Source organism: Strix uralensis, chromosome 25 (genome assembly GCF_047716275.1).
Source record: "Strix uralensis isolate ZFMK-TIS-50842 chromosome 25, bStrUra1, whole genome shotgun sequence".
In the NCBI taxonomy this organism is placed as follows: Eukaryota; Metazoa; Chordata; class Aves; order Strigiformes; family Strigidae; genus Strix; species Strix uralensis.
Genome location: NC_133996.1, coordinates 3,587,460 through 3,602,399, shown reverse-complemented (window position 1 = coordinate 3,602,399; position 14,940 = coordinate 3,587,460). Strand labels below are relative to the sequence as shown.

General features: G+C 47.0%; 1 protein-coding gene across 36 annotated transcripts in view; it reads left to right on the top strand.

Moving 5' to 3' along the window:
* EPB41 (erythrocyte membrane protein band 4.1) overlaps positions 1-14,940 on the top strand; it is an 87,508-nt gene that overhangs the window by 47,232 nt on the left and 25,336 nt on the right. For 9 of the 36 annotated variants that reach the window (XR_012632243.1, XM_074894605.1, XM_074894609.1 and 6 more), the window contains 11 exons: positions 1,966-2,053; positions 2,626-2,778; positions 3,659-3,756; positions 4,107-4,279; positions 5,353-5,469; positions 6,800-6,928; positions 8,013-8,117; positions 10,393-10,604; positions 12,398-12,454; positions 12,574-12,618; positions 13,442-13,504. Coding sequence is in view for 35 of the 36 variants with exons in the window: in XM_074894605.1 (XP_074750706.1) it covers positions 1,966-2,053; positions 2,626-2,778; positions 3,659-3,756; positions 4,107-4,279; positions 5,353-5,469; positions 6,800-6,928; positions 8,013-8,117; positions 10,393-10,604; positions 12,398-12,454; positions 12,574-12,618; positions 13,442-13,504 (1,240 nt within the window). In the remaining variant the exon portion in view is untranslated. The remainder of the gene's footprint in view (positions 1-1,965; positions 2,054-2,625; positions 2,779-3,658; positions 3,757-4,106; positions 4,280-5,352; positions 5,470-6,799; positions 6,929-8,012; positions 8,118-10,392; positions 10,605-12,397; positions 12,455-12,573; positions 12,619-13,441; positions 13,505-14,940) is intronic. The other 27 variants (XM_074894629.1, XM_074894637.1, XM_074894638.1 and 24 more) reach the window with 16 other exon arrangements.

Sequence of the window (14,940 nt, the reverse complement as noted above, 5' to 3'; positions counted from 1 at the left end):
AGCAGGTGCAAAGTCTTGCATTTATCAACAGGTGCTCTTTTTCAACAGTATAGCTGTGAAAGTGGGTTTTAGTTCATGTGAAAATACAAAGCTTGCTTTTTTTAACCTTGCCCTTCCTCTTATTTTTTATTTGTTTTTAATATTTGCTTTGGGATTTATGTAATTTTTGGATTGCAGTCTGGTTGGAGCAGATCTTGCCTCTTTGTGTATATGCTGTAGCCTACAGCATGTTTGGGGTTTTCTGCTGTTGCATTTAATGAGTAACACTTTTTAACATGGAAGTATTCCAGATGATGCAGGACGTGTAAACCTGCAGTTAGGTGTCCTCCTCGTGTTTCCCAGCATGGGCATGACCTGGGCAGATGTGTCTTTTCGGGTAGGGTTGAAGGACCCTTGGGAGTCCCCCTGGTACCCGATTAAAGGGTGACAAGAATCCTCATCTTATTTTGAGCTTATTTTCATAGATGCTTTCGAGTGCTTGGACTGCAGAAGCTGTGTGGAGCTGTGTGCTCGCCAGCGCACAGGGCTGGTGTGGAGAGCAGCCAGCTGGCAGCTTCTGCACCCTCACAGAGATACATTTGGGGTTTAGGGGGGTTAAAAAAAAAAAAAAAAAGCCCATAAAACCACTTGGTGATACCAAGGTCTTCCAACCAGCAGCCCCTTGACCTGTGGAAAGCTGCTGGTTGATGCACTAATAACGAGAACAGAGCAAAGAGGAGATCTTCTCGCAGGCGGACAGCAACTAATAACCTGAGTGCAGTAGGGAGGGGTGGACGTGTGCCCCCAGCTGTGACCAAAGCTACAATTAACACCTCGCTCAACCCTGCAAATCAATACTCTAAATTGATTCCCCTCCATTTGCACCGAGAGGAGAGGAAATGAGGGAAAATAAGTACCAGGCCACTGACAAGCTTCATGACTGGAAGTCAAAGGCCGTTAGCTGTGCTAGAAGTGGCAGATCACGTTGCTGAATTATTCATGGCTTCATTAGAAGGATACTTCAAGGTATAGGATGTAGTTATATTTAACCTGCTCGTGCGTGCAGGAGGGAGCAACGTGTACCCATTTAATTTCTGGTCTGTATTCTGTGAACATTAAACTGCCAGAGGGTTTTCAGTGGGAAAACTCTGCTAAAGCGTGCGCTGCCTCTTGCTGCTTCATTTGCAAAGCACAAGGCACATGTTGGAGATGGCGACCACTCCTGGATCTTTCCTAGAGGATTGTCCTTACAGTTGTCTTTGTCTGCCCTGCCTCCTACCACTAAAACCATTATTCTCATCGCACACAAGATGTGTCTGAGCGCTCAGTAAGGAAGACATCAAAGCAGGGGACAAAAGGAAATGTATACAACTGAATACTCTCCCAACAGAGCTGTTAGATGTACCTCATACACCAGAAACTTATTAACAAGGGCACTTCAATAGTGTGGCTAATAGCCTCCATTATCAGGATGTTTCTGTTAAGCGAAGTTGTGTTGTGTTGCCCCTCCTGCAGGCAGGGTACCATCTGTTCCCAGAAAACGTCTCATTCATCTGCTCTGCCCCAGTAGGATTCGCTGCCGAGTGGTCTCAGCTGTTGTCCTTGTGTTTGGTTTGGAGAACAATAGCTGGGTTTGGGGAGGTCCGAGGCAGGAGGTCTGGGAGGACAGTGCCTGTCACCCTTTGCCTTGGCTGAATTAGTGTTTCTTCTACTGAATCAAGTTCTGTGCCCCTTACTGTACTTCCTTGCTTTCTTCTCTAGTGTCTGTACAGCTCCACAAACATAAAGTGCATCTGTTTTATGAGGATGTTTCAAAGCACGAATTTGTGCATTCAGAGTAATTTAATAATTTGTCATCTGGGCACAGATTTGTTTGTATTGAAAGCAAAAGAAAATCTCACAAGTAAATGGTTTTGTGAAGTCTGATCTGTCCCCTCCTAAAAGCAACAGTTAGGGGAATACCAAGTCCTTCCGCTCTTTCCCCAGATCCATGACTCCAGCCCAAGCAGACCTGGAATTTCTTGAGAATGCAAAAAAGCTGTCTATGTATGGAGTCGACCTTCACCAAGCCAAGGTGAGAATCAGCACGCGTGCACCTGCCTGTAGATTTTGTAATTTGATTATCCTTCCCTTGAGGGAGCAAGTTTACCTGTTCCAGGAGGCTCCTTTTGGAAGATGTAGGAAGCAAGCTGGCTACTGGTACAGAAACACAGACACACAGCAGAAGTGCCTCAAGCACTGTTGCAAGTGTTGTAAGAGAAGTGATTCTTGCCGACTGCTTATTATTTATATATGACAGGAAGCTTTGCAGAGCTACTGATGTAGACAGGTCCTTGCTGTGAGGAACTTAGCATAAGGCTCTGAGCCTGCAAGGTGAGCCAGTCTGCTCAGGGAAATGCAGGCTAGACTCTAGACCAGCCTTTTGAGCAAACAGCGTCGCGGGATTGATCAGCAGGAGGGAGGAGGTTGTAAGGAGAAATGTGAAGGAAAAGCAGGCCTGGCCCTGGCTGCATGGGGAGCTGGAAGCTGAAGTCTGGGTGGTGGGGAGGTGAATTTGGGGGAAGACCAAAGGGGTAATTTGGAAGGCAGACATTGACCTGAAACTTGTAACTCTGACACTGCTTAAATCCTCATCTGCTTCCTCAGGACTTGGAAGGAGTGGATATCACTCTGGGAGTCTGTGCCAGTGGCCTTCTTGTTTACAAAGATAAACTGAGAATCAACCGCTTCCCTTGGCCCAAAGTCCTGAAGATTTCCTACAAACGCAGCAGCTTCTTTATTAAGATTCGGCCAGGGGAAGTACGTTCTGCCTTTTGTGCTCGTGTCTTCTTTAATTGCCTTTTGATTATCAGCAGCGTGTATGCTTCACTAAGACAAAGTGGGGGGAGGGAGCAAGCTTTTCTCTGGGTGAGCATCAGAGGGTTTCTGATCTTGGCTTGGTATTAAGTTCAGGTAGAGCCCGCTGACCTTGCTGAAGCTGTAAACCAGCCGGTGACAGTTTAAACAACGTGTCATCCAGCACCACCTCCTGGCACCGCGTGGTATTCCCAGCATCCAGAGGAAACCGGTGGGAAGTTCACAGTTGAAATTGGGAGAGGACTAACTCCTTTTTTGGAAACGGGGCGAGACAAAGGCTCTTTGTGTCGCTTTCATTTTAAAAAAAAAAAAAAAAATTTAAAAAAATACAGACACATACCTTTTCACTCAGACTGCAGCAGGCAGGGGGTGGCTGCCCCGAGGCTGCCTCTTGTGAACGGGGAGATCCCTGGAGCACCCTGGTCACTGGAAACACAGTGGGGAGAGAGGCTACAGTGGGGGTCTGCCTCGTTCTTCCTCTTCTTCCTCCTCCTCCTGCTTCAACTGCCATGACACAGCCTTGCAGGGAGGTCAATTTTTGACCCCATCCCATAGCTGGGCAGTATGACAGGGAGGGTAAGTGAGTCTGAATGGCTGCAAAACCCACATCATGCTCCTCTGCAAATCCTGGTGCATCCTGAGAGATGGCCCAAGCCTTGTCTTTTCTTGGACCCAAGCTCCTCCTGCACATTGTGCAGTGAGTTCAGCTGCTCTTGGGCTAGACCAGCAGTTTGTGCCACAGCAGAACAGATCGATGGGCTGGGGACTGGACGCCTGCCACATTTATTTCTTGCTATGCCTAAATAACTGCTATTTTCTGCAGCAAGAACAGTATGAAAGTACAATTGGGTTCAAGCTACCAAGTTACCGGGCAGCGAAGAAGCTGTGGAAAGTATGCGTTGAACATCACACGTTTTTCAGGTGGGTTTTCTAAACAGTAGGCTCATCCTGAATAACTAATGCTTTAGGTTAGCTGCTGAAAATGAGCACTCCTTCAGCGTTCCTTAGGGTTTCGCAGAGATTGGAGTGAAATGGTTGCAGAGACATGAAGTTGTTTATATTGAATAAATTTCTAGGCTGCTTCCACTTCATAAGATGCATAAGACAGAGGTCTTGTAGCTTATGTAGATGTGGGGCTTATTGTTAGTGTGTTCTGTTTTGCTAATCAAGTGTATGCAAGAGGCTTCTTTAATTGGTATTTCAATTCCTCTTTACCTGACACTTCCTAGATCTGGAGGTACGACTTTTTAAATTGTGCGTGTGCTTTTCAGGCTGACTTCCACCGAGGCCATCCCGAAGAGCAGGTTCCTGGCACTGGGCTCCAAGTTCCGCTACAGTGGCCGGACGCAGGCGCAGACGAGGCAGGCGAGTGCCTTGATCGACCGACCCGCTCCCCAGTTCGAGCGGACGGCAAGTAAGCGAGCCTCCAGGAGCCTCGATGGAGGTGAGTGTCTGGTGCCTCTTCCCTCTTACCCTCAGCAGAGTGCTGAAGTACTCCTTAAACACCGCCTAAATTCCCTGCTTTAAAAAAAAAAAAAAAGCATTACTTCTCACTTTAATACAAAGGCCTGGATTTAAAGTGCAAACCAATAGTAGTACTAGCAACAACCGACTGATGTAGAAAGGATGTAGGTGGGTGCTGAAGGCTTATGGCGAAGTTCTGGTTGTAAAGATATTTCCTCATTCAATCTCAACGCATTTTACTTTTAGAAAATCAGGAATTAAGCTATTGTAGGATTTGTTTTGTTTAATGTAGCTTCTTAAATTACATAGTTTTCCTTGAGGGGGAGATTCTTTGCCACAATTGTTTGAAGCTTTTTCAGTGTCTGCTAAAGCAAAGCTAACATTGAAGTTTGTGGCATATTGATCAGGTGGGCTCGTCCCTGATATTTTTAAAAGAGCTGGATAGCAGCAGGCTAGAGGAGGTGAGGCATGGAAGGGGGAGTGCCTAAATTTGCTCCCCTTGATCTAGACGGTGGGGTGCCTGTAAAATTAGGATCCAGAGAAAGGGGAGAATCCCTTTGCACCGAGGGCACCTGACAGAGCAGGAACAGTGTTGCTTTGAGCCCTGAGGTCATGCTGCAAGCCAGAACGGAGCTTGGCTGCCCCAGTGCCCCGTGGCCAGCAGCAGCCAGGCTGCTCCTGCTCCTGGTGCGGGTTTATACAGGGCTTTGTGACACCCCAAGCCGAGGCTTCATGCCTCAGGGCCAGGAGGGAAGGGCTGCTTGGTTTGAGCTCCGTACCGCAGCAGAGCAAAATGCCTGCTTGCCGGCAGCTTGGGGGTGTGAGGTTACCCAAGCACGACCCAACCCGTGCTGTTGGTTGCCCCTTGGCCATGCCCTGTAGATGGGGCATGACCCCAGATGAGTAGAGAAATCCCCACTGCAATCCTGCACCGGAATGTCAGAGCTTGGAAAAGAGCAGCCTGAAAATGTAACACTTCTGTCCCCGTTGAAGTCTGCAGCCTTTTTCCATCTGCTGTGTGGGCAGTCGTTAACATGTGCCCCATTTCTTCAGCTAAACGTGCGACTCAAAAAGTTGAGTTCAGAGCCGTAGAGGAAGAGAAGCAGGAGGAGGTGGTGGTGGTTGAGGTTCCTGAACCAAAACCCATGGATCAGATCCGAGAGAAGACAGGTATAGCTGTGGTGGTGGCTACAACTCTTCTGCAGCGTCTTTCCTATCCTTTACATGCTTGTTCCTGACAACTCAAAGTTTCACCAAATCTGGCGGCTTTCTTTTTCCATTTCTTTGCAAGAAGAGTTTCGCAGTCAGAGGACAGACAGCCCAGCAGAGCCCTGGCTCTGGGAGACTCGTTAAATTTCTGCATTGCACCTCGTTAGACTGTCATTCTTGTGGGGAGGTGCAGAAAAGTTCAGGATTTGGTGGCATTTGAAAACTGTCTCCTTATTAAATTTGGGTGTTTTTGTAAATGTGGATTAGAAAACTTTAAAGTTTTATCTTGAAACTTCTTGTAAAGCTTCTGAAATTCTTCATCCTGGGACCTGCTTGCTATTTTTAAAGTGTATTCTGGGTTTTTTTCGGGGTTTGAGAAATGCCACCTGTTCTGCTACATCTAGCTTATATTTCTCTTAAGCTAGGTAGTATTAATAAATATTAATGCCCTTAAGAGGTGTGTAGGTACAACAGCATATTTGAATACTAATAAGCGTATCGCAGCAGCAGTGTTGTCAAATATTTACAGTCTTCATCACTTAAACAGCAAGTGCCTGTGGTGCATTAGGGCTGGAGATAATTCGTATGCAAATGCCTTGTGTACTGCTCCACTTCCCTTCTTGCACCCTGATTTTTTTACAGCGTGCTTTTGACATCACTGTTTCTCTATATGAAATCCAGATCAAGTTTTCATGAAGTAGTGTGACAGACTGGCTCCCTACCCCTCTCTTGCCTTGAATTCTGCCTAGTCAGCATCGCCTGGCAGGGAAAACCTGATGCTGTAAAAACAGAAGGTGGAGAATTTAAGACACCAGAGTGAATGGCTGTATGTTCTTAATTTTTAGATTTGAAGTTGCTCATTCAAGTATATTTAATTAAAGCTGCTAGTTTTTGTATAGGTTTTTATCTAGAGGAGCTTGGGTGTGTCTTTCCTGGGTTTTTCCAGCCAGCAGCTGCACCTCCCCAGACTTTGCAGGCAGAGCCGGGCCTGGTACCGCACTCGAGAGCCGTTGGCGTGTCCCCGTGTACCCCTTCCTGGGCAAGAAGCCTGCAAAGCTTGCTGATTTTTTTTTTCTCCTCTCATCCAATACACTGCTGGGCCTGGCAGCACTAAAAAGACCGATATGCAACTGTGTGTGCAAAATTGCTGTTAAGCTGCCTGGTTTAAAAACCTCCTTGCTGTTCTCAAGGACGGGGGATCTCCTCTCGCTCTTTCCTCTGCTGCGGCAACCGTTGTGTGTCCATGTCACTCTCCAACCCCCTCTATTAATGCATGCAAACCTCTTTCTAGCCAAACACACTCTTGAAGCTTTTGAAATGAAACCCATTGCAGAGGAGGAAGAGGAGGAGGAGAAGGTAGAGGTGGTTAAGGTTCCCGTTGCCAAGCCAAAGTTACCGGAGCCGTTGCAGACGCGGTCAGGTACAGCCGCAGCGGCGTTTGCCATCGGTGTGGCTCCCGCGGCCGCCCGTGCTGTCACCTGCTGGGTTGAAGTGATGCAGTGCTGTAGGACAGAGGTTGCGTTGTTTGCAGTGGTGTTCCTTGCCATTAAAATCCCACTCTGCTTTGCAGCTGTGCTGTAGTACACGAGCGCTGCTTTATCGGCGTGTGTCTCTGGTTGAGACGAGGAGGTGCCGTGGCTTGGCTGTGTGCCTGCGTGTTGAAGTGAGTGTGCAGTGGCCTCTTAACACTCCGCTGTTACTGTCCCTTCTTGTAAGGTTCATTCCCCTGAGCTGTAGGAATGTGCGGTGCCTGAAAATCAGGTTGTGAGCTCTGGGACTGCTGGAGGTCACTTGCACTCTGCTGGTTTCCTTTGCCAGGGAGCCGCTGCCTTCCCTACTTGGGGTTTCTTTTCAGAGCAACTTCACTGCAGCAGACAGATCCACGCTAATCATAATTAAAAGCGGAGTTGGTTAGTCATTGCAGGAAGAGGAGATTGAAGCCATGGAGGGAAGTAACTGGGAACTTCACATGTTTTCTTGAATATTATGAAAAATACTAAACCAGCCCCTGCACTTCAACTTGAGGCTATTCCATGGGACAGGCTGCAGCAGAGCACAGAGCAGCCAGTGTCAGACCCGAGCACTCCTGGGGGTCCCCTGCTGCAGCTGCCCCTTCTTCTCATTCACCTCCTGCACTTTTTCCTCCTCTTGACGCTTTTGTTCCCAGTAGGGACCGTTTTCTTGCCCAGGGCGATGATGATTGATATTTTATATCTTGTATTTTGGAGTAGTGCTTTTTACTGTGGTTAAGTTGTCATGTGTCAAAATAGCCGAAGATAGTTAATCAAGAAAATGTAACTAAAATAATGCAGTTCTGGACAGAACTCATCGTTGAATGGCAAAGGAAAAGCTTGGTATCTGTTGTTACTTTTCCTGCGTGTCTTGATGCTCTGAAGCACTGTGAGAGAAGCAGGAGAGGCGGCCGTGCAGATTTACTGATGGCAGTGTTTCCTTTGCTACTTCATCTTCGAGGTGGCATTTTAACACATTCATAACTTTTTTAGCCAAACGTGCTCTTGGCAGTGTTGAGATAAGCCCAATTGAAGAGGAGGAGGAGGAAGAAAAAATGGTGGTGATGAGAGAACTAGAGCCGGTCTCGAAGGAGTCAGGTACCACGGCGATGGCTTTGCACACCCGGCATCCTCCTAATCCCGACTGTCCCTGCCATCTCACCGTCCCTCTGTGCAACCTCTCCGGTGGCTGTCACTGCTTCCGTGGCATAAATACACCAGGACATGGCACCCGTTGTCCTTCTGAAAGGATAATGCAATGGCTGGCTCACAGAAATGAACTGCTATTCTGAAGAACAGGTGTGGGTTTTGGGGTGGATTTTCAGCAAGACCTGGTGTCCAGGAGTTTGACTTAAAAGTATAATTTCAGTCTCTGAAAAATTGGTGGTTTTGCGCCTCCATCTTGTATGTTTTTGGCCACATGGATACTTTATTCTGTACAAGTTTTATACACACAGAAGAGATGCAGTTACCTTTTCAGTGAAACAGGAATTCTTACTAAGCAGTTACTTAAAATTACAATTTCTTCTCTAATGCCAAATTTTCTAGTGTCTTTGACTAGCTGGATGGACACTAGTAACCTAGCGTTGGCTGGGGTAGAAGTGCCATTCTCCAGGGGTTGGGGTTGGCACTGGCGCTGTTTAACATCTTTGTTGGTGACATGGACAGTGGGATCGAGGCACCCTCAGCACGTTTGCTGACACCACCGAGCTGTGTGGTGCGGTCACACGCTGGAGGGCAGGGGTGTCATCCAGAGGGACCTGGACAGGCTGGAGAGGTGGCACATGCCAACCTCATGGAGTTCAACAAGGCCAAGTGCAAGGTCCATGTGCAGGGGCAATCCCAAGCACAAACACAGGCTGGGTGATGGGTGGGTTGAGAGCAGCCCCAAGGAGAAGGACCTGGGGGTGTTGGTGGGTGGAAAACTGACTGTGAGCCAGCAACGGGCACTCACAACCCAGAAAGCCACCCGTGTGCTGGGCTGCACCCAGAGCAGTGTGGGCAGCAGGGCGAGGGGGGGGAATTCTCCCCCTCTGCTCCGCTCTCATGAGACCCCCCTGCAGTGCTGGGTCCAGCTCTGGGGGCACCAACATCAGAAGGACATGGACCTGCTCGAGCGGGGCCAGAGGAGGCCACGAAGATGCTCGGGGGGCTGGAGCACCCCCCTGTGAGGACAGGCTGAGAGAGTTGGGGGGGTTCAGCTGGAGAAGAGAAGGCTCCGGGGACATCTTAGAGCGGCCTCCCAGGACTTAAAGGGACTACAGGAAAGGGGGGAGGGACTCTTGATCAGGGGGTGTAGGGATAGGATGAGGATTAATGGATTTAAACTGACAGAGGGCAGATTTAGGTTAGATCTAAGGCAGAAATTCTTCCCTGTGAGGGTGGTGAGGCCCTGGCATAGGTTGCCCAGAGAAGCTGTGGCTGCCCCCTCCCTGGAAGGGTTCAAGGCCAGGTTGGATGGGGCTTTGGGCAACCTGGGCTAGTGGAAGGTGTCCCTGCCTGTGTCAGGGGGGTTGGAACTGGGTGGTCTTTAATGTCCCTTCCAACTCAAACCTGTCTATGATTCCATGAATATTTTGGAGATGTTGGGCTCTTCAGGGATTAGGAACTGTCTGGGAATACATGAGTCAAAGGAGTAGGCAGTTGATTTTGTGTGTACCTAGTGCTTGTATTTAAGACCGTCATCCTCTGGAAAGATGACTTTTTGGCAGCATGTTATTCATTTCTGCACTGTCACTGATCTGGAGATGCTGGGTATCTTCTCGCAGCGCTGCCTTGGGCTGCAGCAGGAGATACTCATCTTGGACACGCAGCCCCAGCCTGCTTTGAAACCCACCTGGAAGTTGCTGTGAAGTTTTATAGAGCAATTCTTGTTGATTATTTTTTTGCTGAAAAGATTGGGGAGATAGGGGAGAGCCTCTGTTGCCCTTCCAGAAGCTATCCGTTTCTGGATGAGGAGATGCCAGTGAGTCAAGAACTCACTTCAGCTGTAAGTGTTTCTATTTTAATGGCTGCACTGGGATGGACTTCTGTGTCTGTTGTGTGTGAAGGACCCAGAAATTGATGGCACAGTGTCAAAAATAGATTTGCCTTTCTGGTGTGGCTTCTCTGCAGAGTGCAAGCTTGCTTTTTGTAAACCATCTGTTGTGGGGTTTCATTTTATTTAAACCATAAAGAAAATAATCTCAACTTTCCCGTACTAAATGCACAAGCTGCTTTGCTCAACATCTTTATTTCTTTTCCCTTCTTTCCTCTTCCTCCTCCCTTTCTTTTTACACGACAGCACTGTAATTTGGAAAGACTTTGCCTAGCGCTTCAGAAACGCTGCCTGCTCTGACCCTTGTCCCTGTCTGTGTCTCTCCCTCATCCTCAGCAGTGGCTGTGATAACCCCTGAGAGGAGCCCCCGTCCCACCTCTGCCCCGGCCATTGCTCAGAGCCACACTGCAGAACCAGTCCCAGCTAAGCCCGGTGTGAAGGACGCAGTCGCTGCATCTAAAGTAGAAAAGGAAATAGTGAAACCTGATGTGAGACGTGAAGAAATCCCACCGGCGAAAGCCAAGCCGGAGCCAGCCGATGCATCAAAGGTATGTCAGACCAGAGCCTCTTTGGGAGAGGCTGTGCTTGTGCCAGGCTGAAGCATTGGCTCTAGAAGCCACCCTGGAGCAGCAGCAGTGTGCCCCTTCCCCTCCAAGGCAGCAAGGGGTTTAATCCCCCCCCAGCACTGGGTGGGAGTGAGGCACGGGGGGTCTGGGTCCCAGCGAGATCCCAGCCCTGACCCTGGGGGTGCAAGGAAGGAGGAGGTCCAGGGTGGCTGGGTTTTGGTGGTTGCAGTCCAACTAAATGCAACTTGCTGATATATGGTTAAAAAAACTGGCAAGAACTGCACACACACGAGTTGATGGTACTTGAGTTTAGGGCTCACCCATCGCTAGGCTGTCTCTGCTGATTCCTGGTACGGCAGCAGGAGCAATTTCAGTGAAATCAGTGATACGGATCTGTGCGCAGCGTCTGAACGCAGATGTTTTTTACATTGATAGGCTTTCTCTGGGAGAGCTATTAATATGTTTCTGCAAATTGGACTAAAACTTTTGAATGGCGCTGTTGAGATCTTGGGGGGTTGATTGTTTTAATTTAATTTTTTTTTTTTAAACATTGTTTGATCTTTCTAAAAATGTCTGAGACCTCTGCTGGTGTTGATGTATGTGTATTGTTCTCATAAGTCAAAATAATGTGCAAAATTATTGTTTATATTACAGTGTCCTTAATATTCTGCAAATCTTACTGACTGAACCCTTCCAGTGTTGCAGCAGAGGTGTACACCTTGAGATACAATTTTCACATTACTCTGAATATTTAGCTGTTCTCAGCATTACTGGTACCACATTTTTGCTCTAACACGTCACGCAGTGGGTCTCGTATGACATACTCCAGGGGAGATCACTGTTAATGAAGGCTGGGAGATGGAGGGGGAGAAAAGACAGTTGCTTCAAAAAATTTCGTGGCCTGTGTGACCAGTAATTTTTAAATGAAAATACCGAAGGGATATTCAGGCTGGCAGTTTGGATGGTGCATCGTGGCACACGGTTCCCGTAATGCTTCTCCTGCACAGCTGCTCACCCTCCCTAGCATTACACTGAGAACAAGTAAATTTTATTCATTCCATCTCACTTATTACAGGGTTTATTCCTAAATGCTTAAACACTGGATTTTTTTTTTTTTTCTTTTAAATGTAGATGTGGGAGGAAATTGTGGATCTGAACGTGCCAGATTTACCCTGTTTCTCAAATGTAGCTGCATCACTTCTTTTAACACCCACCAATGATTTTGCCTTTGGAGTATTTGGCAATCCAGTTTCCCTAAAATACTTTCCTTTAAAGTGTTAGGACAATCTTGGCTCTCTACTTACGGACAGTAAAGAACTTAATTTGTGATGTTAGGCTTCGTTTTGTAGCTAGGTCTCTTCTTACTGACTCTGTGAACATAATACCTGTGCATAACAAATAATTTTCTGTTTTTGAGGTCTGTGTTAATTTGAGCATGTTGCTTGTGGTACGATTTCGCTGGGCGATCCAGCTGCAAATGAAATTTGAAAACATTGCCTAGCAAAGCTAATGCAAATGGGAAGCCTTTCTTCAGAAGCACTGGAGAGCACTGGTTTCAAATGCAAATAATTCTCAAGCTGAAGGAATTATTGTAAATGTGCTGGTAACTAACAGACTGTCAGAGAGCTGCGGTGTCATTAACTCTTTCCGGAGGACTGCATGTTGGTTTTTGCATGTTCACCCAGCATTTCAAAACCAACTTTATGCAGCTGTGTTTTGAAACTAAACGGTCTACTAACAAGAAATGTTTTTACCAATTTATTTCTTAAATTTAGGTGAGGAAAACGCACATTGAGGTCACAGTACCCACCACGAATGGTGACCAGCCCCAGGTTTGTGCTAATAATTCAGTTAGGTTGCTCACATTTTTTTTTAAGGTTAAACAGTGAGGTTCAATATAGTTAAATGAACCAACAACTTTTTTTTTTTTTTTTTTATCACTGCCCAACAGCAGCAGCCTGCAGAAAAAGAGGAAGAACTGATAAGAATGAGGAAGGTTAGCCATTTTACACTTTCACCAAACAAATTTGCCATATCATTCATGCATCTGTAACCTGTTTAAAAAGACAGTGCTCCAACTTCATGTGCTTTGGGTTGGGTTTTTGTGGGGTTTTTTGAAACTGCAACTATCAAATATTTGATTTCAAAATGAACAGCTTTTTGTCCCATAGACAGTCTGATTGCTAAAATTATGCATGTTGAATGTTTGAGAGAAACCCACTTGGTTTGATTGATAAAATTTATCTTCTCTGTAACAAATTTAGGTAAAAACCAAAGAAAACTGTATAGTATGCATTCCAGGAAGTGGGGAAAAAAAAAAAAGTATAATGCTTTTTTGATACTGATTAAGTAATAGGGGACATATCCAAGATGGGAGAGGTGGTTAAGACCTAGTTACTGTGCACACTGAGACCTTGTGAAAGTTACACCAGGCAGTACAGCCTCGTACACCGGGGTGGGCACGCATCGCTGTCAGGAACATGAAGTTGTGACTTCATGCAAGGCTTCCACAGAAAACCGGTAAAGTCTCTCTTTGTGGCGAGCGATATAAATGAAGGCAAAAGCCGTGGAACCCCGGGAGCTGTCTCTTTAAAGGACTCATTGCATTTCCCCATTCTCCATGAGCAAGAACCCCCCATTTCCTGGTGGTGGCCCCAGGCCGGGTTCCCCACCCCACGCTGGCACAGCGCTGCACTCCCAACCTTGAGTTAACTTTTTTAATTTGCCAATTTGTCAATCCCGCAAGAACAACATTTTAATTTTTTGTGCTTTTCTTTTTTTTTTTTTTTTTGTTTCCCCCTTTTCTTTCATTTTCACAGAAAAGATCAAAGAGGCTAGATGGTGAAAACATTTATATCAGGCATAGCAATTTAATGTTGGAGGTTTGTATGAACTTGAAGCTTTTTTCAGTTGCGTTTGCCTAGACCTTCTGCATCTGCGCTGAACTTTTTCTTCCTCTTCTGCTGCTGCCTTTGTTTTTGCATGCTGTTGCATGAGAGACCTTTATTTGTTTTTTTTAAATACGCTTTTGCATGGTGACAGTAAACATGACAATGTTGCAGGCATTCTTCCTTCTACCTCTTCTGACTTTCATTCTCTCATATTTACCCAAAATACATGATTGGCAGAGCTGCGTGCTCAGGTCTGCTCTTGGACCCGCTGGCTGCTCACAGTGGCGTGAATCGTGGCGGGGGGGTGTCATTTACAGGTATCTCCTTGCTTGAAATAAATTATTTTCCTGGGGGAAGAGACAGTCTATGAAAACACAAAATTCGGGATAAGCTGCAGGTGAAATTGTCACCTCCATGGTGTTCAGGCCACCGCGATGTCCACGTTGCTTCAGACAGGAGTGAGTTCTCCTTCGGATTGCAGCCTTGCAATCCCTCTCCCAGCTCTTGCTTGCCATGCAGCACCTTAACGCTCCCCCGGGCCTCATCCTGCATCGGCGCCAGGTCCCCTTGGAGCTGACACGGGGGCTCGATGGTCATGAGTGGCTTGCGAGCCGCAAGAAGCTGTTTCATCCCTTCGCTACAGCTGTTCCATTTGGCTTGGGGAGCCCTTTACACTTGGTTTTGCCTAAGCACGGTCTCAGAACAGACCACGCCAATCATATATTTTATTTTTTTAATACACTGTGTTATGGAAGACGTTTTGTGGCTTCTGATACTCTGTGTTATGTGTTTCTACTCAAAATTGCAGCACCAGCAGCTGGTAGGGTTTCCCTGGTGGTATCTCTTGCAAGTGAAGTGTACTAACTGCCTTCTCCTAATCTCAATTTTAAAAATTTTGCAGCTTTTGGGTGTTGGGGTTTTTTTTTAAATTTTTTTTTTTTTTTGACTGCTACAACTTAAGCTTTTGGCCACAAGTGAAGGGTCTGCGGCACGACGGGCAGGGTTCAGCCGCCGCCAGAGCGCTGCAAAGACTGTGCCTGTTGCTTTCTTTTGCCCAACTCAAACAGCTCCATCTCCCCAACCCCAAACAGAGCTTTTTTCATTGCTTCTAAACCCCTTTTTCCTGGTAGTGCAATACTTGGCTCTGGCACCCAGCCCCTTCTCCAGCCCATTCCCTCTCCGCTGCCCTTCCCACCGCTTCTGTTGCAGGTGCTCCAGCCCTCCCCTAGAAAAGGGCTGACCGCAGCAGCTCACCCCCTTTATTCTTTTTTTTTTTTAAATCCATGCATTTGGCAGATCAGATGTTTTTCCAGCAGGCCTCATACTCCCGAAGCTGCCGCTTGATTTTATTGAAAGCCGTTTAACGCTCCGTGCTCGATAACCTGCGCTCCGTGTTCTTACAAAAAGGGCAAAACAGGAGGAAAAGC